This window comes from Scyliorhinus torazame, chromosome 15 (assembly GCF_047496885.1).
Source record: "Scyliorhinus torazame isolate Kashiwa2021f chromosome 15, sScyTor2.1, whole genome shotgun sequence".
NCBI classification, from domain to species: Eukaryota; Metazoa; Chordata; class Chondrichthyes; order Carcharhiniformes; family Scyliorhinidae; genus Scyliorhinus; species Scyliorhinus torazame.
The window spans coordinates 94,727,672-94,754,045 of NC_092721.1; the positions used below are offsets into that span (position 1 = coordinate 94,727,672).

The window sequence follows — 26,374 nt, forward strand, 5'->3', positions numbered from 1 at the left end:
TAGGTAGCAAAAAGCTTGGTCAAAATGTTACCTTTTCAGGAAGGCCTTCAAGGTGAAGCACGAGATGGAGAGACAGAGTGATTTATGGAGATAATTTCATAGCATGCACCTGTGCAGGTGAAGCCACAGCCCCACTTGGGAGAGGTAGAAACAAGGTTGAGATACAAATGATGATGGCGTCAAAGGAACAGTTTTAAGTTATCGCACTGAAAGGTAATACAACGATAGCAAAGGGGAAGGTATGGAGCAATTGAAACATAAAAACAATTCTAACTTTGAGGTATTAGGGAGTGGAAACCAATGTACGTTCGCAAGGACAGGGGTGATGTGCATATGAAATTTGATGTGGTTTAGAATTTGGAGAGGAGAATTTTAAATGAGCCAAAATTTATGGAAAGTGGAGGATGGGATGTCACCCATTGGAAACATTTAAACAGTCATGATTGGAGGTGGTCATGTCTTGGGCAAGGGGCTGAGGTATGTGATGCTAATGGAGGTGGAAGCACACAACAAAAGGAATATAACAAAAGGAATGATATATGAATGCCAGAATACATAAAGCTAGGTTAAATAAAAGACAGGTGCCTGTCATAATATACACCAGTATATCATGGTGCAGACACACACACTGATGGACACACAGCAAGACCAATCAACACACACAACACCGCAGCCAATCACCCGTTAGAGCACACACTCACTATAAAGACCGGGGGCATCAGAGTTCCCGCTCATTTGCGATGCAGCCTCTTAGAAGGACAGAGCTTACAGCTTACAGCACAGATCTTCACCGTGTGCTGAGTGCATAGATTGGTTAGGACAGGCATAGGTCTTTAGTTTAATCTAACATCGTGTTAACCCAATGTGAAAGTATGTTCAACAGTTTCTAAATTAATAAAATAGTGTTGTACTATTTTAAGTGTTGGTGGCCTGTATGTGTTCCACGGATCCAGAGCACCCAACACATCATGATACCAGGAGTTGAGGGATATTAGAACTTCTTAGACCTACCTGAAAGTGATCTGCCTTCCACCAGCATACAGCCATCCTGCAAAATGGACAGCGTCCGCCTACCACCGCCGCCCCGCATCACCAGTAACCTAGGGGCCAAAGCTCTACCTTGAAGCCACAGACCGGGAAGCTGCCTCAGACACCAGGAAGATCGCTCTCTTCCTATCCACGGCCGGGGAACATGCCATCCACATTTTCAATTCTCTCACCTTTGTTGATGATGAAGATAAATCAAAATTCAAGACGGTCCTCCTCAAGGTTGACAGTCACTGCAACATCGAGGTGAATGAAAATTTTGAGCGCTATGCATTCCAACAGCGTTTGCAGGGTAAGGATGAACCTTTCCAGTCCTTTCACACCCACCTCCGCATCCTTGTGCAGTCCTGTAATTATGGGCCCACCTCCGACTCCATGATACAGCGACCAGATCGTTTTCGGTGTTCAGTCAGACGCCCTACGCCAGCAGCTCCTCAAGGTAAAGCAGCTCACCCTAGCGATTGCCATCGAGACTTGCGTGTTACACGAACACGCCACAAGTCGGTATTCCCACATCCAAGCGGCTGAAACGGCGCGGCAAGGTCCCCATGAGGCAGAACGGGTCCAAGCAATCGAGCAACTCCAGGGCCTCAGCCTGGATGAGGGCGGCCGTTTTGCGCGCTTTTCGCGGACTCCCGTGCTTGTGCCAACAAACGAGGGGACGGCGACGTCGACGAACGTACTGCGCAGGCGCGCACCACGTACGACCGTACCACGCATGCACGGTGGCGCAGCGAACATAGTGACGCTACAACATACGGCAACTGTGGCTCTGCCTACTTAAAGCGGCAATGCCCTGCCAAATCCCGACGATGCCTGAGATGTGGCAAACTTGGCCACTATGCTGCTTTATGCAGATCAGCTCAGCCTGCCAACTCTTATCACTCCAGCCAGCCTCGCAGGAATGTCCGGGCCATTCAACCCACAGTCACCGATTCCGATTCGGACCTGCTACCCGATATTGACACCGAGGATCCGAAGGCGCCTTTTCAAGTCGGTATCGTTACAAAAACAGGGTGCCCCCGAAGCAAAGAATCCAGCCTCTATCGGTATACAGCATCGATCCAGACGATGACTGGTGTGCCACCCTTACGGTCAACCGGTCCCAAATACGATTCCGCCTGGACACTGGTGCCTCCGCCAATCACATTGCGCAGTCTGACCTCCAAAGCTATTGTGTCAAACCAGCCATCCTCCCATCAGCCTGCCAGCTATTAAATTATAATGGCAATGCCATTGCTGCCAGCGGCTCATGCCAACTTGAAGTGACGCACAGGTCACGCAAAGCCATCCTTCCCTTTGAAATCGTGGGCTCCTCGAAAGCCTCCCTTCTTGGCGCGCAGGCATGCAAGCTTTGAACCTAGTTCAGAGAGTTCACTCTCTCTCTCCTGCTGATGCATCTGCCTTTCAGGACACCGACTTCAGGGTGCAGCTCGACGCCATTATCAACCAGTACCGCAAAGTCTTCGAGGGCATGGGGACGCTCCCGTACACCTACAAGATTTTATTAAAAGCGAATTCCACGCCTGTAGTGCACGCACCTCACAGGGTCCCAGCACCCCTTAAAGGACCGCCTCAAGCAGCAACTGCAGGACCTCCAGAACCAAGGAGTGATTTCCAAAGTCACGGAACCGACCGACTGGGTCAGTTCCATGGTATGTGTAAAATAGCCTTCCAGCGAATTGAGAATTTGCATTGATCCCAAGGATCTAAATCGCAATATCATGAGGGAGCACTATCCAATTCCCAAGCGCGAAGAGCTCACATGCGAGGTGGCTCTTCACCAAACTCGATGCCTCAAACGGATTCTGGCAAATCCAGCTTGATAAATCCAGCAGGAAACTTTGCACATTTAACACCCCTTTGGCAGATATTGTTACAACAGGATGCCGTTTGGGATCATATCTGCATCAGAAGTGTTCCATAGGATTATGGAACAAATGATGGAAGGCATTGAAGGTGTTCGTGTCTATGTCGATGACATAATCATTTGGTCCACCATCCTGCAGGAGCATGTTAGTCGCCTCCAGCGCGTATTCAGACGTATACATGAGCATGGCCTCCGCCTCAACAGGGCCAAATGCTCTTTTGGTCAGACGGAACTCAAGTTCCTCAGGGACCACATCTCCCAATTGGGTGTGCAGCCAGATGCGGACAAGGTAGCTGCCATCACAGCTATGAAAACACCAGAGGACAAGAAGGCGGTCCTCCGATTTCTGGGCATGGTCAATTTTTTAGGGAAATTCATCCCTAACCTCGCCTCTCATACCACGGCTCTCAGGAACCTGGTCAGGAAGTCGACAGACTTCCAATGGCTCCCTGCCCACGAGCGCGCACCCCCCAAAACAAAACTGACCACGGCACCGGTCTTAACTTTCTTTGATCCAGCAAAGGAGACCAAAATTTTGACCGATGCCAGTCAATCCGGCATTGGGGCAGTGCTCCTTCAACGTGATGAGACCTCATCATGGGTCCCCGTTGCATATGCGTCGCGTGCAATGACCTCCACGGAGCAGCGCTACACGCAGATAGAAAAGGAGTGCCTGGGCCATCTGACCGGTGTGGTTAAGTTTCATGATTATGTCTACAGACTTCCTCAATTCACCGTCGAGACCGACCATCGCCCGCTGGTCAATATAATACAGAAAGACTTGAACGTTATGATGCCTCGCCTCCAGCGTATTCTTTTCAAGTTCCGGTGATACGACTTCCAGCTGGTATACACCCCAGGCAAAGACCTCATCATTGCTGACGCTCTCTCCAGGGCAGTCAACACTCCATGTGACCCAGCGGTATTTGTCTGCCAGGTTGACGCCCATGTGGCATTCGCGGCCTCCAATCTACCTGCCTCGGATGAACGCCTTGTCCAAATTTGCCGCGAGACGGCGGCTGACCCCTTGCTACAGCATGTCATGCGCCACCTAACGGACGGGTGCCTCAAAGGCCAATGCCCTCAATTCTATAATGTCAGAGATGATCTGGCGGTAGTAGATGGGGTTCTTCTAAAACTGGACCGCATTGTCATCCCACATAGCATGTGCCAGCTTATCCTGTAACAACTGCACGAGGGCCGCCTTGGCGTGGAAAAATGCCGCCGACGGGCCCAAGAGGCAGTACTGGCCCGGCATTAATGAGGACGAAGCCAACACAGTGCTCAACTGCCCCACTTGTCAGCGCTTCCAGCCGGCCCAACCACGTGAGACCCTGCAGCCCCATGAGTTGGTCACGTCACCATGGACCAAGGTGGGCATCGACCTGTTCCACGTGCTGGGTAGAGACTATGTCCTGATCGCGGACTATTTTCGAATTACCCGGAGGTGATATGGTTGCACGACCTCACCTCGTCTGCAGTCATTCATGCATGCAAAGAAACCATTGCTCGACATGGCATCCCGCTCACGGTCATGTCGGACAATGGCCCCTGCATTGCCAGCCAAGAATGGTCCAACTTTGCCAGACAGTACAATTTTGCCCATGTGACGTCCAGTCCCTTGTACCCCCAATCCAACGGCAAAGCGGAGAAGGGAGTACATATAATCAAACAGCTCCTATGCAAGGCTGCCGATGCTGGGTCCGATTTCTACCTTGCCCTGCTGGCCTATCGCGCCGCCCCATTGTCCACTGGCCTGTTGCCAGCCCAGTTACTCATGGGTCACACCCTGAGGATGACGGTGCCGTCCATCCATGTCCCAGACCTCGACCACGTTCCGGTCCTTCGCCGGATGCAGCTGTCTCGTGCACAGCACAAGGCGGCTCATGGCCCCCATGCAGCTGATCTCCCTGCTCTGGCTGCAGATGACAACGTCCGCGTCCATCTTCCGGAAGGTGGCTGGTCTGCAACCGCTGTTGTCCTTCGGCAGGTGGCCCCCCCTCTCGTTCCCGGTTCGTCTACCGGAGCTCCCTGTCACTCTGCATCCCCCTGACTTTGACGCAGTCCAGCCCGCTCCTGAACCAGCGGCTCTCGACCCACCCTTGAGGCGGTCAACCAGAATTCGCCGCCCATCTCAGAGACTAAATTTATGAACTTTGCGAACTTATGAACTCTCTGAATTGTTTTGTTGCTTTGTTTGATCATTTCCCTGGTTTGTATATAGTGTTGATCTCATTACTCTTGTTGCATACTGCTTCTCTGCACCAGGCACCTTCCCATGTAAATAGCTTAGTTCTCATGTACGTAGTCCTGTAAATATGTCTTCGTACCCCACACGTAGTTAGGAACATTCTCACCATACATTATTTATTGCCACACACATGCATTTCTTTTATAAAAGGGGGAGATGTCATAATATACACCAGTATACCATGGTGTAGACACACACACTGATGGACACACAGCAAGACCAATCAACACACACAACACCGCAGCCAATCACCAGTTAGAGCACACTCACTATAAAGACAGGGGGCATCAGAGTTCCCGCTCATTCGCGATGCAGCCTCTTAGAAGGACGGAGCTTACAGCTTACAGCACAGATCTTCACCGTGTGCTGAGTGCATAGACTGGTTAGGACAGGCATAGGTCTTTAGTTTAATCTAACATCGTGTTAACCCACAGTGAAAGCATGTTCAACAATTTCTAACTTAATAAAATAGTGTTGTATTATTGTATTACCAACACATCAGCGCCAAGACTTCCCACCCTGCCATGGTGGGTAAACGGTGATCCATTTAAATAGCTGATGACTTCGGCAGACCCAGAAAATCTCATCAGTGGGAGTGACTGAAAATCCTGCCCATGTATCATCCCATGTGTATTATCATACAAATAAATGGAAAAATGAGAGTGTACAAGTTCCAAATCATTCAATGGCACCTTCCTGTTGCTGATGTATTTCAATTCCTGATACATAAAGATTAATGATTGTAATACCAACACCACATGACTATCAGGAAATAATTTGTAGTTGGTTATAAGTGAAATTTCATGTCTGGTTAAGTGCCAGTCAAATACAATATTTTTGTGGTTAGTGAAGTTGCTATCACACATAATAAAGGCATTTGTCCAATTGCTTATTTTGCTGGACTGTATACCACCATAAAGTAAGTGTTTCAAAATATTCAGTGGCTTACCTATATCTGGGTCCATTGCTTCAACCTTTGCCAACAAAACCTTTGTTGCTGTGTTCTCATATACAGACTGAGTATAATGACTGGAGGAGAATACAGGGGGGTTGTCATTTACATCCTTCAATAACAGAATTATTCCCGACTGGCAGAAACGCCCACCTCCATCTGATGCCCTGGCAATCAAATTATACACTTCCGTTTCCTCACGGTCTAAAGCTGATAATGTTTTCAGTTCACCTGTAAAGTAATCACAAGTAGAAATTTTACAAAAGTATTAGCTCACAATTGCCTAGAAAATAACCCAGCAAACAAAAGCTAACGAAGAATTACAAATAGAAACTAGTTGTGGTGGCGTTAAAATTAAGGACAGAATCATTCCAATGAGGGAAAATGATTCGAACTTTGATGAAAGCAAAATAAAAACCCATGCATGGTGCATGATGTCATCAGCTGTTAACATATACATAATGAAACACAGTTTGTAGCTATTTCATGCTTATGTACAATACCTATCACAAGCTAGAATGCATACTGAAATGAAAGTCTTTAAATACAGGAACACCCTTTGAGCACAACACATAGATATCTTCAAAATCAGTTCACCAGCTGATCTCCCACATTTCATGATCTAACTGTGATGTACATTGACATATTTGTGGGGCTTGCTCGTGCATAGTCATTATACAGAACTTTGCATCAGGTTCCTACCCTCTTCTGAAAATACATTCTCCTTAACTTTAAAAAAAAAATTTTTTTTTAAAGAGTATCCAATTATGTTTTTTTCCAATTAAGGGACAATTTAGCATGATCCACCTACTCTGCACATTTTTGGGGTGGTGGGGGTGAGACCCACACAGACACGGGGAGAATGTGCAAACTCCACACGGGCCGGGATCGAACCTGGGACCTTGGCACCGTGAGTCAGCAGTACTAACCACTGCACCATCGTGCTGCCCTATTTTCCCTAACGTTTAATGGACCACAATCTTCCCTCTGATTTTTGGTTTATTTGTGAAAGCTCTGGTGTTATTTTCTGTCTGTACATCATGAATATGGGTCTAGGCTTTGTGCAATTATGTATATCCAAAAGCTGACTGGTTGTAAAATGTGAATGGTTGACAGCTATGATAATTCTGTACAATAAGAGAACACCCCAATGCCTTAGTAAGTACATATTTTGGGGTGAAAGTGAGCCATACAATCTCAGGTTTGATGTCTGGTCTGCTGTGAATTCACAGATTACAAAAGCTTTGCTGGTCAGTACACCTCAGTCATTGGGGAACTCCCATCTGTATTGCCTTAATTGAATTTTAATGTGGTAGACCTCAGTCTCATTAGAGTGAACCTCGCCCTTTTTATTACTTATACCAATTTATAATCTGAAACAAAATCCATACCGAGGTTACAGAAACATTTACCATTTTCTGGTTCCAGGAAAAATTTATCTGAGCCAGCTCCATGCAAAGAATACCGTATTTCTGCATTAGAACCAATGTCAGCATCATGAGCACCAATCCTTAGAATAACTCTATTTGGTGCAATGTCTTCCATGATTGTCATTGTGTAGGTGACCTGCGGGCATTCAACAGCAACACAGTGTCTCAGATGTAGCTCATACTTCAATAAGTTAAACAATTTAAACATTAGAACTGTAGATAAGGATTACTCACAATTCAGAAAGCAATAGACAAACAGATGAGACTTACCTGATCACAGATAGGGCTGTTATCATTTGCATCCAGCACTCGAACTTCTACCACTGCCTTTGCTACAAAAAGTCCATCAGTGGCTGTGATATTCAGTAGATAAATATCCTGTTCCTCACGATCTAATGGTCTCTTTACATAGACCTTCCATTCATTTTGCACAAGCCCAAGTGCAAACTTTCCTTTCGGATTTCCTCCTACACACATGTTTAGAAAACATATAACTCAAACTATTGCAACGTTAAAAAAGATTATTATTTGAAAAATCTCACTAATCCAGTAACATAGTCAGATAAGGTTCAGTTTAATAAAACATTCAGTGTTAGATCATTACTTGGGATGAAAGAGTTATGGCATTGATTCATTTTTCATCAGTGATGTACAACAGTTCATTCAACAATGCTCAGATCAGATACAAACCTGTCAAGTATCAAGTTAAACTCCCTTTACACAATAATAGGCTAGAATTAATGCTCGACTGCCCACCAGTTTGAAGATGAAGGAGAGGTGGGGGGTGGGGGCTTGTTAAATTCAGTGTACCAGCATTGTGCAGTGTGCCTATACCATTTTCCTGGCAGTGGGCAATTAGTATCCTCATCCCACTACTGCCAAGGTTTAATGGACAACTGGAGAGGCCTGTACCAAATGCCAAATCCATCAGTTTTCCCTGCATGGGATGGTGGCGGGCAGGAGGATCTCTCCTTAAGAGACTCCCTGTACCCCCGAGAGAGTCCCCCCCCCCCCCAAGGTTGCCCTTCCCTCATGGTGTAGTCACCTGGGTTGGCCACTTCCCGACTTAAAATGGAGATCTGCAAAGAATGCAGGGAAATTCAGTCAAGCCAGGAAAAACTAGCAGGTGCAAAGTTTCCTGTGTATTAGAACTTGCAGAAACCCAGACAGCAATGAAACCAACAGCCATCTGCATATTAATGAGCGATCCCCGGGAACAATTGAAACATTTAAGGTAAATAAGGCCAAGCCAGACTCCTCGGCACCAGCAGGAGCCAAGACAAAGGAAGGACAACGGACTTAGGGACCGCCCAGCGATCAGGGAACAGCTCCAGTATTGGAGAAATCGATCCAAGTGATTGGAGCCTAGTCCAATCACGTGGAACCAGATACGGCGTCCGCCCCGAACGGCGCGAAGCCCCTGGGGACTATAAAGTAGAGTCCCCAAGTTCAAATCGTCCTTCTTGGCAGGGTCACTCAGCAGCTCGAAACAACCCTTGACAGTGACCTGCCTAACTGCTGCATCAACCAAGTCTCCAGTCACGCACGCTACGAGATAGGCGCTCCTAGCTACCAGTCTATACCAGCTTTTGAATCCTGCAGACTCAGAATCGAACGAAAGGCCATTTGTTCCACTGACCTGGTGGGCCTGTTCCAAGCTAAGTATAGGCCTTTTAGTGTTAGAGATTGTCTGGTAAGTAGAGTTTTATGCATGAGTAATGATTGACTGTGTATAATAAATGTGTTTTGATTTGAATCTTACTCATTGGTGTATTGAGTTATTGATCAGCACTTGAACTTGAACCTCGTGGCGGTATCATAAAGATACCTGGCGACTCTAGAACAAAGGTTATAGAAACAGAGCAAATTAAGTAAAGACACAACGAGCAACGAATTAAGAGCCAATCAAAGTTAGCAACAATGGTCTCTCAAACCCTGCTCCTTTGCCCTTTTCACTGATGTTTGCCAGTTTGGCACCAAGTGAGACCCAACCATACCCAAATAATCTAGTGCCTCCCCAAAGTACTTTGCAGCTCCTGGCCTCTTGAAGCGGGGCATGCTGATGTGCGGGGCATGCTGATGTGCGGGGCATGCTGATGTGCGGGGCATTCTGATGCAGAAGGGTGTAATCCTACCTCTGGCATATGGCTGCGGAGCCATATAAGCACACCATATATAGTTGGAGGGTATGGAGAATCAAGCGCCTCATATAATTCAGTCCACAATGTTTAAAAAAAGCTTCAAAGAACACATGCGGATATCTGCCAAGTGTATGAGTGCCATCCAAATCGCAATTCACCCACTTGGTCATTTTTTAGGAGCTTGGGGAGATTCTAACTGAAGTATCCCACAGTTTGATTTTTTTCTAGAGTGGGGAACTAAAGGTGCCTGCAAGACTGGCTCCACAGAGATCGGGGAGCCTTCTTTAAAGGATGCCCCAATCTCATAGACATTTTTATTCCATAACCACTTGGAGCTATCAATTAACAGTGCTCACTTAACTTCCCCCCACCTTGATAATCTTGGGTTGTAAAAATCAGTCAGGTAGCACAAATTCTTTCGTGATATTCCTCTGGCTTATGTTAACAGAATGAAATAGCCAGCACAGTTTTTAAAACCTCCACACATTTTTTAAAACCTTAAAGCCCAGCAGATTTAACGCCCTTGACCGTTTTGACAGTGCCAATGAGCTTTAACATGTTGATAGTTCTTTGTCAACTTTGGCAGTCCCAATGATTTTATGGACTTTTTTCACACATTCATGTCTATATTTTAAACAATCCCAAAGGATACCTGACCTTTCCGAAAGGGATACCTTAACCCACCCACAGGGGTACCTTACCTCTACCAAAAGGCACCTGATCTCTCTGTAAGGTGTCCCGGGATCATATCCAAAAGGGTACCATACCTCTCCAAAACGATACCTTGTCTATCCTAAAAAAACCCACAAGGTTCAGACCTGCTCCCATCAGGTCTAATCTGCATACTTGTGGTTCTGACCTTTGTCTCACCAAAATCGCATGAGTGGCGTTTTGGTACATAAGAGCAGCTGCCACCATAAAATATGGATGAGCGATATCTCATGCCCAACCCACCCACCCAGCGAAAATGGCAGAAGCTGGGTTCATTCAGGGCAGGACTCACAGAGTTTGGCCTCTGCCAGAGTTTTTACACAGATGGAGAGCCTCTTTGTGTGAAAACTTAGGCTTCAGTGCGCAACAGTTATAAAATATAACCAAATGTAGCACCAGCTATATTAATGATGGCCATATATACTATCATTACTACTCATGTGTACAGTCTATAGCAGTACAAAGGCCCAGATTTACACTCCCTGGTTGGGTGCACAGAAATTCCACCTCAGCGAACCCGACCTTTAGAAATTGGGATTTTAATTCCAGAGTTGTGGGTTGGGTTGGAAATGGAGGAGGCTGCTGGGTGCGAATGTAACAGGACCAAAGGCCTGACTGTGTGTCCCAGCACTTTTAAAAAAGTTATTTGAAAAAATATTAAAACAAAACACAGCCCTCCAGCCTTTACCCCTTACTCCCCCTAAACCCGCCACACACTTCCCATGCCACTTCCATGCCAGCCCATGTCACCTCTATCCCCACATACACTCATTGCCCCAGTACCACCTATGCCAACCCATGTCACTCTACCTATACCTCATGGCTCCTCATTCCCCAGCTGACCCGTGTTCTTCTGCCTACCCCCATGGCTCGCATATCCCCATGTCGCTCACATCCTCCTGGCCTTTTACAGCTTCTGTGGTAACTGTGCCGACTCGTGCAAAACAATGCCCCCTCCCACCACCCTTTGCCCTTACCTCTTCCATGCCAACTCACCTAGTATTCTTTGACAATTTCTTGACATCTTTGACAGTTCCTTGGCACACTTGATGGTTCATTGGCAGCTTCAACAGTCCCAATGTGTTTGTGCACATTTTATGCAAATCCATATTTACTTTTAACAATCCCAAAGGGTGTTGTACAGCTCCCAAAGGTTCCCCAAGGCCATATTCACAAGAGTACTTTACCTCTCCAGCAGGGTATCCTTGCTATCCAACTAAATCTATCAACTTCAGTGTCGTAACTCTCCCAAAAAATGACTAATGGCTGCGCATATTTACTCATTTAAATATTATCTGGATAACACCCAGGAAGGGTGTGATCCAAATTGTGCCGGACGCCACCTGTTGGGCGACTCACATGTGGTTCTGCGCCTGGCGCAAAGCCCAATTTGGGCATCTCCTGCAATACTCCCCGTCCGCCCAGATCAGCACCGGGCGCAACGCGATGGGAAAATCACGCCCCAGATCTCCTCTCACCTAGTCTAATCTGCACACTTCGGGTTTCACATACCTGGTCTACCAAAGTCTTACTTCAAAGGAGGCAGTTGGTGATTTAAATGGCCAGTTACTTGTATAAATTGTGCATGAACCCTAGTATGACTCCATTTCCGCTCCTGTAAAATTCGAAAACACCATATTTAGGGTGGGACTTAGAATGTCACCACTTCTTGGATTTTCACCGTGACTGAGAGCAAAAAATCTGGGCCAAAGTTTTGTCCTTAAATGACAGCAATGCTTGGAAGCACAGGGTATAATTTTCCCAGGCTGGAAGAGGCAGAGTGCGCAGGACCGGGATGGAAAATAACGTTGAGTCAGGATTTTGCCATGCTCCCACTTTCCTAGGATGGGTTGGGAGCACAGCAGGGATACCTGAGCTGAGCTAGGAAACCATTAAGAAGGCAATAAGGAGAAAATCTGCATGGATTTCCTCCATCCCAAAAGTGCAGGAGTTCTACACTGCGTCTGTACCTGTCAAGTTGGATAACTTGAGTACATAGCAGGAAGAGCTCCGACATTTTAACTGCCGAGCGCGAAGTCTTTGGTTGATCACAATGAAGAGTTCCAGCCACGGCCAGGTAAAAGGTTACTAGTTAAAGCACTCCTCTCACCTTGGCAGGTGACTTGCCTGCAGCCAGCCTTCAAAGCTACATGGAAGCAGCTTATTCAGCCCCACCATCCACATCTACTGAAGCAGAACAGGAGGAACGGCCAATTACTCCAGCAGCAAAGAGAATGTCAGAAGCTGCACCAGCTGCCTTCACCTCAGCCACCTGCCCCTCCACAGGGCCGAGGGGATGGACTTTGAGATCCAGCAGGAAGGAGGCTAGACCACACAACACAGGGAATAAAAACAGAGGATAAGCTCTCTTGCCATGTATGAGTACAAGTGCTAATGAGATTCAGGCTCTGATGGCAGATCACTGTTGCTATCCGTAACTTTATGGAGGAAGATTTTCCTCCCAATGGAACAGGTGAACATGCAATGCTAGTGGCCAACAAAGTAGCTATCAATGGAAGCCCCGTCACTGGAGGCGTATCCCTGCTGGGTCTCAGAAGTGCTAGTATGCAACTACTCCTGGTACCATGTGTTGGGTGTTCTGGATCACAAACAGGTCACCAACACTGGAAGTGGTGCAACTCTATTTTACTATAAGGTTAACTATATTAACATACTTGAACTGTGGGTAAATGCAATACCAGCTTTAACTGTTGACCCTTGCCTAGTCCTAACCAGGTGATGCACTCAGCACATGGTGAATGTCTGTGTTGCAAACTGTGAGCTCTGTGCTCCGAGCTGGCTGCTACTAGAATGAGCGGGAACTCTCCTGTCCCCTGTCTTTATAGTGCGTGTGCTCTCACTGGTGATTGGCTGCGGTGTTGTGTATGCTGACTGGTCCCACTGCATGTCCATCAGTGTGTGTGTGTGTCTGCACCATAATATACTGGTGTATATTATGACACTTACATTTCTGACTCTCTCCAAATCAGGTGCTCTCTTTTCCAGCAGGGGAGGAAACAAAGACATGGGCATTCAGAGAGCAATAGCCTAAGGGTAAATATGAATGTTGGCTGCTCATTTAGGGATGTGACATGCCTGCAAAGAGAGGAATGAGTGGAGCTGCAGGATGTGTTATCATAGAATCATAGAATTTACAGTATAGAAGGAGGCCATTCATCCCATTGAGTCAACAACAGCTCCTGAAAGAGCACACTACCTAAGCCTGCACCTCCACCCTATCCCCGTAACCAAGCAACCCCGCCTAACCTTTGGACACCACAGGGCAATTTAGTACAACTAATCCACATATCTTTGGACTGTGGAAACAACCAAAGCATCCAGAGGAAACCCATGCAGAGATGAGGAGAACGTGCAGAATCCACACAGACAGTGATCTAAGCTGGGAATCGAACTTGGGTCCCTTGCGCTGTGAAGCAACAGTGCTAACCACTTTGCTACCGTGCTGCCCACGGTATCATGAGGAGTGCTATTCAGGAGAATCCTGGGGAAGACCTATTGTGGAGATTGGCACCTAAAAGTGTAATGCCATTCGCCTGTCATGCCCTCTTGAGGTCCTCTTGATGCACAGTCTCTAGGTTGGAGGGAGCACACTCCTGCTGCTGACACTGTTGGCCTACTTGGTTCGAGAGGCTGGCTTCTTCTTCCCGCTCTTGGGAGAGCTCACCTCATTGCAGCCCCTTAGATTCTGCAGCTGGATCTCCAGGTAAGAGAGAGAGAGAGAGAGAGAGACAGCCGGGGATGGGGTAGGAGCACAGGCTTCTGAGGTACTGCAGCCTGAAAAATCCAATTTTTTTCTAAAATGAGCTGTGGTTTCTCGACAAAATAGTTGCATTAACCCACCCACCGTCCCCAGGACAGCCAGGAGGTGGGTGCTTTTATTGATTTACTCGGGTAAAGAACAGAAAGTGCTGGAAATGCTCAGCGGGTTTGGCAGCATCTGTGGAGAGAGAAACAGAGCTAACGTTTCGAGGCCAATATGACCTCTTCAGATCTGAAGGAAGGTAGAAATGTAATGGGTTTCATGCAGTTGTAAGGGAAGACAAAAGGGAAGGTAGAGGATAGAGTAGAGGGCAGGCGTGATCAAGTGACAAAGATGCCATGAAACAAAAGGCAAAGGGAGTGGTAACGGCTGCAGCTATAGGGAGCAGGAAACAGCATCACTGCAGGCCTGCTTTCAAACAGAACTGGAAAGCTTCATCAACTTGGCTTCCAATTTCTACTCTTCTCTTCACATGATCCATCTGTGACATGTCTCTTCCTTTCCTTAGCTTCTCTGCTTCCATTGCTCGGGATAGGCGATCTACTAATATTACTCAGAACCCCACTGACTCCCACAGCTACCACGACTAAACCTCCTCACACCCTGCCTCCATTAAATTGTCACAGTTTCTCTGTCACATCTGTTATGATGATGCAACTTTCCACAATAATGTTTCTGATTTATCTTCCTTTTACCTCAACCAGGGGTTTCCCCCAACTGTGGTTGTCAGGACCCTCGCCTGTGTTTGAATTGAGGATGGGAATATGGAGTTGAGTTACATCAGAGCAGTCATGATCTTATTGAATGGCGGAGAAAGCTTGAGGAGCTGAGAGGCCTACTCCTGTTCTGCTCCTAATTCGTATGTTTGTATGTCTGATCCATTTCCCACACTTTTGCTCTCACCTTTCCCCCTCCTTCCCAAATCCACAATAGGGTTCCCTTTGTCCACCCCACTAGCATTCACATTCAAAGGATTATCCTCCATTATTTCCACCACCTCCAGTATGATGTCACTATCTTGCCCTCCTCCCAAGTTCCCCTCTGCAACATACTCATCAGTTCATAATCAGCCCGAACACTTTGCCCCATTCCCATGACACCTTACTACAACTGCAGGAGGTGTAATACCTGTCCTTTTATGTTCTGTCTCCTCACTGTCCAAAGCCCCAAACACTCCTTCCAGGTGAGGCAACAATTTACTTGTACTCCTTCAATCTTGTATAATGTATTCGCTGCTCATAATGTGTTCCTGTCTACACTGGGAGACTAAATGTAGATTGGTTGACCACTTTGTGGTACACTTCCACTCAGTCAGCAAGCATGATCCTGAACTGCCAGCTGCTTGCCATTTTAATTCACCATCTTGCTTGCACACACATTTCTATCCTTGGCCTGCTGCAGCACTCCAATGAATCTCAATACAAGCCTGAGGAATAAACCCTCATCTCCAATTTGACACTTTACTGCGTTCTGGACTCAACAAGTTCGACAATTTCAGAGCATGAGCTCTGTTCCCAATTTTGATAGTTTTTTTTGTTGTGTTCCAGTCTCAACGTTTTGTTTAGTTGCTGCAACCATTACCACTCCTTTTGTTTTTTTGTTCCATGATATCTTTGTCATTTAATCTCTCCTGCCCTCGAACCTATCCCAAACTTTCCCTTTTGTACTTCCTCCTTATCCTCTTTTCAGTGACGTAAAATCCATAACATTTCTACCTTCCTTCAGTTCTGAAGAGGTCATATTTGACATCAATGTTAACTTGGTTGCTCTCCCCACAGGTGCTGATTATTTCTGGCACTTTCTGTTTTGTGGTACCCTCAATAATGACGCTTGGAGTGTAAACAGTAAAGAAGGCTTTAATAAACTAAGAACTAGGCTAGAGCCGAGACGTGTGCTAACTGCTGCACTACCCACAAGGCGGCCCCTTATATACGGCTCACAGATGGGTGGAGCCGGAGGCGGAGTTCCCCAGGGTTCCAGTCTTAAAGGGGACATCACCTTACATGATGACTAGGGTACAGTGTTACAGTAACCGTTCATCACATTCACCCCCTGTTTAAAAAAGAGTCCGGCGGGGGTGAAGTGCCATCATAGGTCCATCCGTCTCGGTGGACGGATCGTCCTCATCGACCTCCTCAGTTCAGGCGGTGGTGCGGCGGCCGGTGGTGCGGCGGACACGGACGCCCTGGTTGAGGGTACATCTGGGAGCACGGCGGTCGGAACTTCGGTCCAGGTCGGGGCAGGGGAACAGGGCGCAGGGAGAATAGGCGGGGCCGGGGGTAGCGGTGCTGGCGCCGGCGGGGTGTGTAAAGGGGGGAGCTAGGGGGCGCGCGCGGTAGGTGCTCACCAACGGGGGGTGGGGCCACGAGGGTGTGTGTTGTAGGGGGTGCCGGGTCCTGCAGGGGAGCGGCGTGGGAAGGGGCGTCTGTAGTGGGGGTCCAGCGGGTGCCAGATCCCGGAGGGAAACCGTATCTTGCCTGCCGTCGGGGTACTCAACATAGGCGTTACTAGGGTTGGCGTGGAGTAATCGGACCTTTTCAACCAGGGGGTCCGTTTTATGGCTCCTTGCGTGCCTCCGGAGAAGAACAGGTCCCGGAGCCGTCAGCCAAGGTGGAAGCGAGACCCCGGAGGTAGGCTTCCTGGGGAAGACAAACAATCGGTTGTGCGGGGTCTCATTCGTGGCCGTGCAGAGGAGCGACCTAATGGAGTGTAGGGCATCGGGCAGGACCTCCTGCCAGCGGGTAGTTGGGAGACTTCTCGACCGTAGGGCCAGAAGGACAGCCTTCCACACTGTCGCGTTCTCCCTCTCCACTTGCCCGTTTCCCCGCGGGTTATAACTGGTCGTTCTGCTCGAGGCGGTGCCTTTGCTGAGCAGATACTGACGCAGTTCATCGCTCATGAACGATGTACCCCGGTCGCTGTGGATAGAAGCGGGGAAACCGAACAGAGTGAAGATGCTGTGCAGTGCCTTAATCACAGTGGTTGAGGTCATGTCGGGGCAGGGAATGGCGAATGGGAAACGGGAGAACTCATCGATAACGGTGAGGAAATAGGCATTACGATTGGTGGACGGGAGGGTGCCCCTTGAAGTCCACGCTCAGTCGCTCAAAGGGACCTGAGGCCTTCACGAGCCGAACCTTGTCTGGCCGTTAGAAGTTCGGTTTGCACGCCGCACAGATCTGGCAGGCCCTAATCATGGCCTTGACCTCCTTGGTTGAGGAAGGTAGGTTGTGGGACTTGATAAAATGGACGAGCCGGATAACCTCCGGGTGGCAGAGGTCATTGTGGATGGCTTGCAGGCGGTTGTCCTGCGCGTTGGCGCATGTGCCACGAGACAGTGCATCTGGGGGCTCGTTGAGCTCCCCTGGACGATACTTGATATCGTATGTGTAGGTGGCGAGTTCGATCCTCCAGCTCAAAATTTAATCATTTTTTATTTTGCCCCGTTGCGTGTTATCGAACATATAGGCGACTGATGGTTGGTCGGTGATGAGGGTGAACCTCCTACCGGCTAGGTAGTGCCTCCAGCGCCGCACAGCCTCCACAATGGCTTGTGCCTCCTTCTCGACTGCAGAGTGTCGAACCTCGGAGGTGGTGAGGGTCCGGGAGAAGAACGCTACTGGTCAGCCTGCCTGATTGAGGGTAGCAGCCAGGGCGATGTCTGATGCATCACTCTCTACCTGGAAGGGGATAGTTTCGTCCACCGCACGCATAGCGGCCTTGACGATATCGACCTTGATGCGGTTGAAGGCCAATTGAGCCTCAGCCGAGTGGGAAAAAATGGTGGTCTTTATGAGTGGGCAGGCTTTGTCCGCATACTTGGGGACCCACTAGGCATAGTAGGAGAAGAGCCCCAAGCACCGTTTGAGGGCCTTGAGGCTGGGGGGGGAGGGGGAGTTCCTTAAGGGGGCGCATGCGGTCGGGGTTGGGACCTAGGACCCCGTCTTCCACGACATAGCCGAGGATGGCTAGCCGGGTTGTGTGGAAAACGCATTTTTCCTCATTATAGGTCAGGTTAAAGGCTCGGGCAGTCTGGAGGAACTTTTCGAGGTTAGCGTCATGGTCCTGCTGGCCATGGCCGCAGATGGTGACATTGTCCAAGTATGGGTATGTAGCCCGCAAACCGAACTGGTCCACCATTTGATCCATCGCCCTTTGAAAGACGGAGACCCCATTTGTGATGCCGAAGGGGACCCTGAGGAAGTGGAAGAGCCGGCCGGCTGCTTCGAAGGCAGTATAGGGGCGGTCTTTTGGTCGGATGGGGAGCTGGTGGTAGGCGGATTTGAGGTCGACCGTGGAAAATACTCGGTATTGGGCGATCCGATTTATCATTTCCACGATGCGAGGAAGGGGGTACGCATCGAGCTGCGTGAATCTGTTTATGGTCTGGCTATAATCCACGAACCATCCGTTTCTTATCCACGGACCGAACTACCACCACTTGTGCTCTCCAAGGGCTGTTGCTAGCCTCGATGACCCCCTCTCCCAGTAAACGTGGACCTCTGATTTGATAAAAGTCATATCTTGGGCACTGTACCGCCGGCTCCTGGTGGCAACGGGCTTGCAGTCGGGAGTGAGGTTCGCAAATAGCAAGCGGGTGCGGCTTTCAGTGTCACAGGGCAGCATACCGTGAGGGGGGGCAAGGGTCCACCGAACTTCAGTGTCAGGCTTCGGTGGCTGCACTGGAAATCCAGTCCGAGCAGCAGGGGGGCACAGAGGTGGGGAAGGATATAAAATTTGAAACGGGTGTACTTGGCGCCCTGGATCAAGAGATCCACGATACTGTACCCCTTGATTTGTACCGAGTGGGACCCGGATGCGAGGGCTATGGTTTGGGATGCGGGATGGGTGCGCAGGGAGCAGCGCCTCACTGTTTCAGGATGGATAAAGCTCTCGGAGTCGATGAGGCATGCAATGTCGCGCCCGTTAACCTGGACCTGCATCATAAGAGTTCTGCAGGTGTTTTGGCCGAGTTTGGCCGAGGGTGATCGCACCTACTCGCGTGTAGTCCGAGTCCTCAGCCGAGTCGGACTCGTAAAATGGCCGCCGCCGGCTGCGTGTGTCGGGTCGAGAAGATGGCCGCCGACAAGATGGCCGCTCCCATGATTCGCACAAGGCTGATGATGCATCAGAACGGGGCTTGTCGGGTCGGTGTGCAGCCTCATTGTGAGGCCTGCGGGCCTGAGAGCCTGATTCTCGGGCCGGCTGTTCTTTGTTCTTCTGGCCCCTGGGTCTGGCCAGGCACACCTTTGCAAAATGCCCCTTCTTCCCGCAGTCGATGCAGATTGTGGAGCGGGCTGGGCAGCGTGGGCGTGGGTGCTGGCCCTGCCCGCAGAAGTAGCACGATTCCCCCGAGCGCGGCAGACAGGTAGAGAGCAGATGCCTGGCGTGCACCTCGTTGATAGGCTTGACGAACCACTTGCGGAGTAGCTCGACTGCCTCTTCATAAGTCGTCGCCTTTTCGAGCGTGGCGGAGATTCTGTGGCTCACCCGGGCGTGGAGTAGGCCCAGCTTGCGTGGCCCCAGGATGGGAGTCTCTGAGGAGTCCAGATAGGCCTCGAAGCATCGGAGCCAGTATTAAAAAATTTCCTTTGCCTCCGGTGTTTGTGCTTCCAGGTTGAGCTTCTCTGGTTTTAGGCCTGCGTCCATCCTGAAGTAGTTTCGTTTTTTAAATTGTGGTACCCTCAATAATGATGCTTAGAGTGTAAACAGTAAAGAAGGCTTTAATAAACTAAGAACTAGGCTAGAGACGAGACGTGTGCTAACTGCTGCACTGCCCACAAGGCGGCCCCTTATATACGGCTCACAAATGGGCAGAGCCGGAGGCGGAGTTCCCCAGGGTTCCAAGCTCGGTCTTAAAGGGGACATCACCTTACATGATGACAAGGGTACAGTGTTACAGTAACCGTTCATCACATGTTTATTTCAGATTTGCAGCATCTGCAACATTTTGCACATAACCCTTCAAAATAAACAGAGGGGTATTTTGGGAATTATGCAACATTTATCTTTCTTAAGTCTTTCTGAGGTAAAGAGGTGGAGGAGAAGAACTTATCATTACACTGAAACTGTGACATTGAACACAGCAATATTACATACCTGCTTCATTAAGTCAGTTGGACAAAAATAAACTTAAACGGCAAAAGCTCATCTTCTCATCCACTGCAGGTAGGCACATAAAATGACTTGGAAAGTGGCATGAGTTCCAGAAAATTTTGGGGAGGGATAGAGGACATTTAAATGTAGGCGGGTGTCCGGGCTTTGTGGTTGGGAGAGAAATCCAGGAAAATCACAACTATGTTGGGAAGCTCGCTCCAACCTGTCAACTTAATAGTAATCATCTTTATTATCACAAGTAGGCTTACATTGACACTGCAATGAAGTTACTGTGAAAAGCCCCTAGTCGTCACACTCCAGCATCTGTTCGGGTACACTGAGGGAGAATTCAGAATGCCCAATTCACCTAACAAGCACGCCTTTCAAGACTTGTGGGAGGAAACCGGAGCACCCGGAGGAAACCCACTCGGACACAGAGAGAACGTGCAGACTCCGCAGACGGTGTCCCAAGCCGGGAAGCGAACCGGACACTGGGAAGCAACAGTGCTAACCACTGTGGTACCGTGCCGCCCAACTTCCACATTTCACTCCAGCAGATTAGGCTATGTATAAGCAGCTTCTTTGGGAGAGGCGGTTGTCAATATGTTAACTGCTCAATTGGAGTAATGTCACTATGGGCTTTGCTGTGGGTTTCCTAAACTTCCTGAAATGCACCATTGTAAGCAAGGCAAGAAAACATCGGCAACTGTAGGAGTTGAATCCACGATATGGCAAATGCTAAGTATTGCTCAGTATTCACAGCTGTTTTTAGCTGCTTGTGCGAAAGGGATTATTCACAGTCCATGTACTGACACACTTCACACTCTTTACAATTTCAGAGATTTGATCTCATTTTGGAACTTAGATCAACCTGGCGACTGCTTATGCTGAGTTATTACAAACTTCAGATGAGGAGCAAGATGATCATCAATAAAAACATTTGCATGAACAACAGGACCTGGAACTCAACAGCTGCTGCACCCCTAGAGGGAATGGATGAGCAGAGTGGTGCAGATCATAGAAGACCACATCCAGTACACAGATTCAGCCGCCAGAGGCTATGTTTTTTCAACATGTCATTAAGTCAGTGTCTGAGGCTCAGTTTGTCATAGAACATAGAGTGCAGAAGGAGGCCATTCGGCCCATCGAGTCTGCACAGACCCACTTAAGCCCTCACTTCCACCCTATCCCCGTAACCCAATAACCGCTCCTAACCTTTTTGGACACTAAGGGCAATTTAGCATGGCCAATCCACCTAACCTGCACGTCTTTGGACTGTGGGAGGAAACCGGAGCATCCGGAGGAAACCCACGCAGAGATGTTAAGTGGTGGCAGATATCCATAGCCTGTTGGATCAAGATCTGCTCGCCTGACCTCGAGACCGGTGGCCATCAAAATCAGCACCATCTGCGGATCCTTCCAGGACTGTGTGCGCGACATTTGCAGGATCTTGCACTCAGCGGACCACAACAAGTGACTGATGAGCTGTTTGCTGGAGCTGGCAATTATATGTCTGCAATGTAGCGTCAGTCAGAATGAGTGGGTACTGAGGTTTGTGGCTATTTCTATAGGTTCAAGGTATCATTGACTACGAACATTTGGCATTAAGCCACCTGTCGATCACCCAGGAGTGTTCATCAACCACAACAGCTTCCATTACATCAATCTGCAGCTGGTGTTTAACCACAAAATATCTTTATGCAGATGGACATCAGCTGCCTTGGCAGGCGTGGCCAGTTGCAGGTGGGGTCTGCTTTTAGTGTGGTGCTTTTTAATCTTAAGCAAAAGATTGTGAAAAATAACAATGCACTGAACAGAATTTGCATTTAAAATTTTGCGATATCTTGTGCTGGGCGCACTGATAATGAGGAATTGCTTTGAGAAAACCAGTGCCATTGAGTTGAAATTCCAGGCATGCTTTCTCGCAAGAAAATCCTGCTTTTTATTGATGAAACAACTGCTTATTTGTATTTACCAGATTAGACTTAATTTTATCTTTAAATGAAATCAGTTGGTGGTTAGGCACTTATTATCTACATAATAACATACTGTCAGATGATCTCAACTACAACTCATTTCCAGCCACCACTGTGCACTGAACAGAGGGCAGGAATTATTTCACTGATTATACGCCAGAGACTGAATGCCAATCTGCTTATTTTGTTTATACATTATATGGTGTTAGTGACAAGCACAATCCTAGTTGTCCTGTGAATACAATGGTGGTGGGCCTTCTTCAGGAACCACTGCAGTTATTATTTGGAGTGATTTGGAACGACTACATGGCTTGCTAAACCACTTCTCATTACTGTGGGACTGGAGCCACATATAGGCAAAGATGGTAGGTTCTCTTCCCTCAACAACATGAGTGAACAAGTGGGTTTTTATGACAATTCAATAGGTTACTAATAGTTTATTCTTCGACATTTTTTCAGTCTGATTCACATTCTGTGATTTCTTTTGTTTTAGAAAATATTTTATTCAAGGTATTTTCACACATAAAATCGGAAGAACAACAGAACAGCTCAATGACGAACTACACCCAACCTGCTCCCCTGATGCCAACCCCACATCACATCCCGCCTTCCCCATTTTAACCCCTTACCACCCCCCCCCCCCCTTGCTGACCCCTCAGTCCTCCTTTAAGATATCAATAAATGGCTTCCATCTCCGGGTGAGGCTTTCTGCCGACCCTCACAGAGCGAATCTGACCTTCTCCAGCTTCAGGAATTCTGCCAGGTCACTCATCCACACTCATGGTTTTGGCGGCTCCAAGTCCCGCCACCCTGGCAAAATCTGTCTCCAGGCTACCAAGGAGGCAAAGGCCAAAACATCGGCCTTTCTCCCTGCACTCCCGGGTCTTCCGACACCCCAAATATCGCCATCTCTGGACTCGCAATCACCTCCACACCTAGCATCTTGGACATTACAACCGATAACCCCTGCCAGAACCCCTCGGTCTCAGACACGCCAAGAACCACTGGGATGTCATCCAGGGAAGGTGGGGCCTGTATGAGAAGGAGAATCCCAAAGCATTTTATACGTATATTAGGAACAAGTGGGTAGCTAGAGAAAGAGTTGGTCCACTCAAGAACAAAGGAGGGAAATTATGTGTAGAACCAGAGGAAGTAGGTGAGGTGGAGTATTTTGCATCGGTATTCACAAAGGAGAGGGACACGTTGATTGGTGGTGTCTCAGAGGGATGTGTAAACACTTTAGAACAGGTTGTTATTACGAGGGATGTCATGGTTTTGTACGAGGGATGTCATGCCTCACGAATTTGATAAGGTCCCTCATGGCAGGCTGGTGCAAAAGATTAAATCACATGGGGTCAGGGGTGAACTAGCTGGATGGATTCAGAACTGGCTAGGCCATAGAAGACAGAGGGTAGCAGTGGAAGGGTCTTTCCCGAATGGAGGTCTGCAATCAGTGGTGTTCCGCAGGGATCAGTTTTGGGACCCCTGCTCTTTGTAATATATATATAAATGACTTGGAAGAAAACGTAGCGGGTCTGATTAGCAAGTTTGCGGATGATACTAAGATTGCAGGAGTTGCAGGTAGTGATGAAGATTGTCAGAGAATACAACAGGATATAGATAGGCTGCAAAATTGGGCAAAGAAAAGACAGATGGAATTTAACCCGGACAAATGCGAGGTAATTCATTTTGGTAGACCCAATTCAGGTGGGAGCTACAAAATAAATGGCAGAACCATCAGGAGCATAGAGACACAGAAAGATCTGGACGTGCAGGTCCACAGATGCTTAAAAGTGGCAGCACAGGTGGAAATGGTGGTAAAGAAAGCAGACGGCATGCTTGCCTTCATAGGAAGGGGTATCAAGTATAAAGCTCAAAAATTATATTACAATTATATAGAACGTTGGTTAGGCACATTTGGAATATTGTGTCCAATTCTGTTCACCGCACTACCAGAAGGACGTGGAGGCTTTGGAGAGAGTACAGAAAAGGTTTACCAGGATACTGCCTGGTATGGAGGGTATTAGCTATGAAGAGAGATTGAATAAACTGGGATTGTTCTCCCTAGAGAGACGGAGGCTGAGGGACGACCTGATAGAAGTTTATAAAATTATTAGGGGTCTGGATAGGGTGAACAGTTGGGAGACATTTTCCCAGGGCGGAAATGACAATTGCAAGGGGGCACAAGTTCAAAGTGAGGGGGGAAAGGTTCAGTGGAGGCAACTTTTTTACAAAGAGGGTGGAGGTGGCCTGGAATTCATTGCCAAGTGAGATGGTTGAGGCAATTACATTAGCGACCTTTAAGACTTATCTGGATAGGCACATGAACAGGCGGGGTATAGAAGGATACAGGCGGTTGGTCTAGATAGGACATGTGATGTGCGCAGGCTTGGAGGGCCGAAGGGCCTGTTCCTGTGCTATATTGTTCTTTGTTCACATGTGGACGTGATCTGTGGGCCCCCCCGGCACTCCACACACACGTATCCTCTACCCGTGCAAAGAACCTATTCATCCTCGCCACTGTCATATGAGCCCCACGGACCACTTTAAATTGAATGAGGCTTAATATCACATATTGAACTTTATTGTTCAACAAAGTGACGCGCTCACCCTCTACAAGGCCTCTGCCCGTGTCTCGGCCCCCACCTCCCCTCCCAGCTCCTCCTCCCATTTAGGCTTAATATCCCCCACCAGGGCTGCCTCCCACTCCATCAAATACTTATAGATGCCCAACACCTATCCCTCCCCAATTTCATCCTTCTTCGGCACCTTGTCCTGTCGGGGGCGGCAGACTAGGAAAGGACGGCACCTCCCTCCTTACCAAGTCCCGAACTTGTAGGTACCTAAATCTATTTTTCCTGGACAACTGATACACTTCCTCCAGGTCCTCCAGCCCCGCATATTTGCCTCCGATAAACAAGTCACTGAAGAGCTCAATCCTTCCCTGCCACCACCCCCTAAACCTCACATCCAGCCCCACCGGCGCAAAACCTATGTTTATTACACACCGAGGCACCCTCCAGACCCGAATGCTGCCTCCACTGCCCCCACACCTTTAGGGCCGACACTTGTGGAGTATCTGGCCAGCGAGAATGGTAAAGGCGCCAGCAACAAAGCCCACAAACACGTACTCCTGCACGATGCCACCTCCACCTGCCCCACATCGACCCCTCCCCCATGGCCCATTTCCGTACCTAGCAATGTTTGCCAGCCAATAATAGTTCATCAGGTTCGGTAACACCAGCTCCTCCCTCTAAGAAAGCCCACCGCACCTGCGGGTGTTTCCCCATCCACACAAACCCAGAGATCAGCCCATTGACCTTCCTAAAAAATGACTTGGGAACAAAGATTGGGGGATTCTTAAATACAAACAGAAACCTCGGCAGCACCGTCATTTTCACTGTCTCCACCCACCCTGCCTGTGACAGCGACAGCACATCCCACCTCTTAAAGTCCTCCATCATCTGCTCCACCAGCCAAGCCAAGATCAGTTTATGTAACTGCACCAAACTCCACGCCACCTGGATACCCTAATACCTTAAACTCGCCCCCACCTTCCTAAACGGCAACTCCACTAGTCTCCTTTCCTGGTCTCTGGCCTCATTTGGGAACCCTATCTTGTTCTTTCCCATATTCAATTTATATCCTGAAAAATGGCCACAAATTCCCCCAGGATCTCCATGATGCGTACGATCCTGCCCACCGGGTCCAAAATATATACCAGGTCGCCTGTATACAATGAGACCCTGTGTTTGATACCCCCCTCCCCCACTCAGTCCCTCAACGCCTTAAGCACAATTGCCAGCGGCTCTATCGCAAAGGTGAAATGTAACGGGAAGGGTGGGCACCCCTGCCTCATCCCACGACGCAGCCCTAAGTACCCCAAGCTCACTCGTTTTGTCTGCACAGTCTCAACCGGCGCACTATACAACAACCAGACCTAATCCACAAACCTCTGCCCGAACCTGAACCATCCCAACACCTCCAACAAATACGTTCACTCCATCCGATCGAAAGCCTTCCTCGCATCCGTCACCACCAATAGCTCCACCTCCTGCTCCTCTGAAGGCAGATTGAGTAGCCTCCTCATATTCGCTGACAACTGCCTCCCCTTCACAA

The 26,374-nt window shown here is 48.5% G+C and overlaps 1 protein-coding gene across 8 annotated transcripts in view; it reads right to left on the reverse strand.

The window, feature by feature from the left end:
• The window catches only part of LOC140391693 (protocadherin Fat 3-like), a 1,133,162-nt gene that overhangs the window by 140,162 nt on the left and 966,626 nt on the right, over window positions 1-26,374 (reverse strand). For all 8 annotated transcript variants that reach the window (XM_072476450.1, XM_072476451.1, XM_072476455.1 and 5 more), the window contains 3 exons: window positions 7,821-8,017; window positions 7,533-7,686; window positions 6,118-6,351 (listed from right to left, as the gene is read on the reverse strand). In XM_072476450.1, coding sequence (XP_072332551.1) covers window positions 6,118-6,351; window positions 7,533-7,686; window positions 7,821-8,017 — 585 coding nt within the window. The remainder of the gene's footprint in view (window positions 1-6,117; window positions 6,352-7,532; window positions 7,687-7,820; window positions 8,018-26,374) is intronic.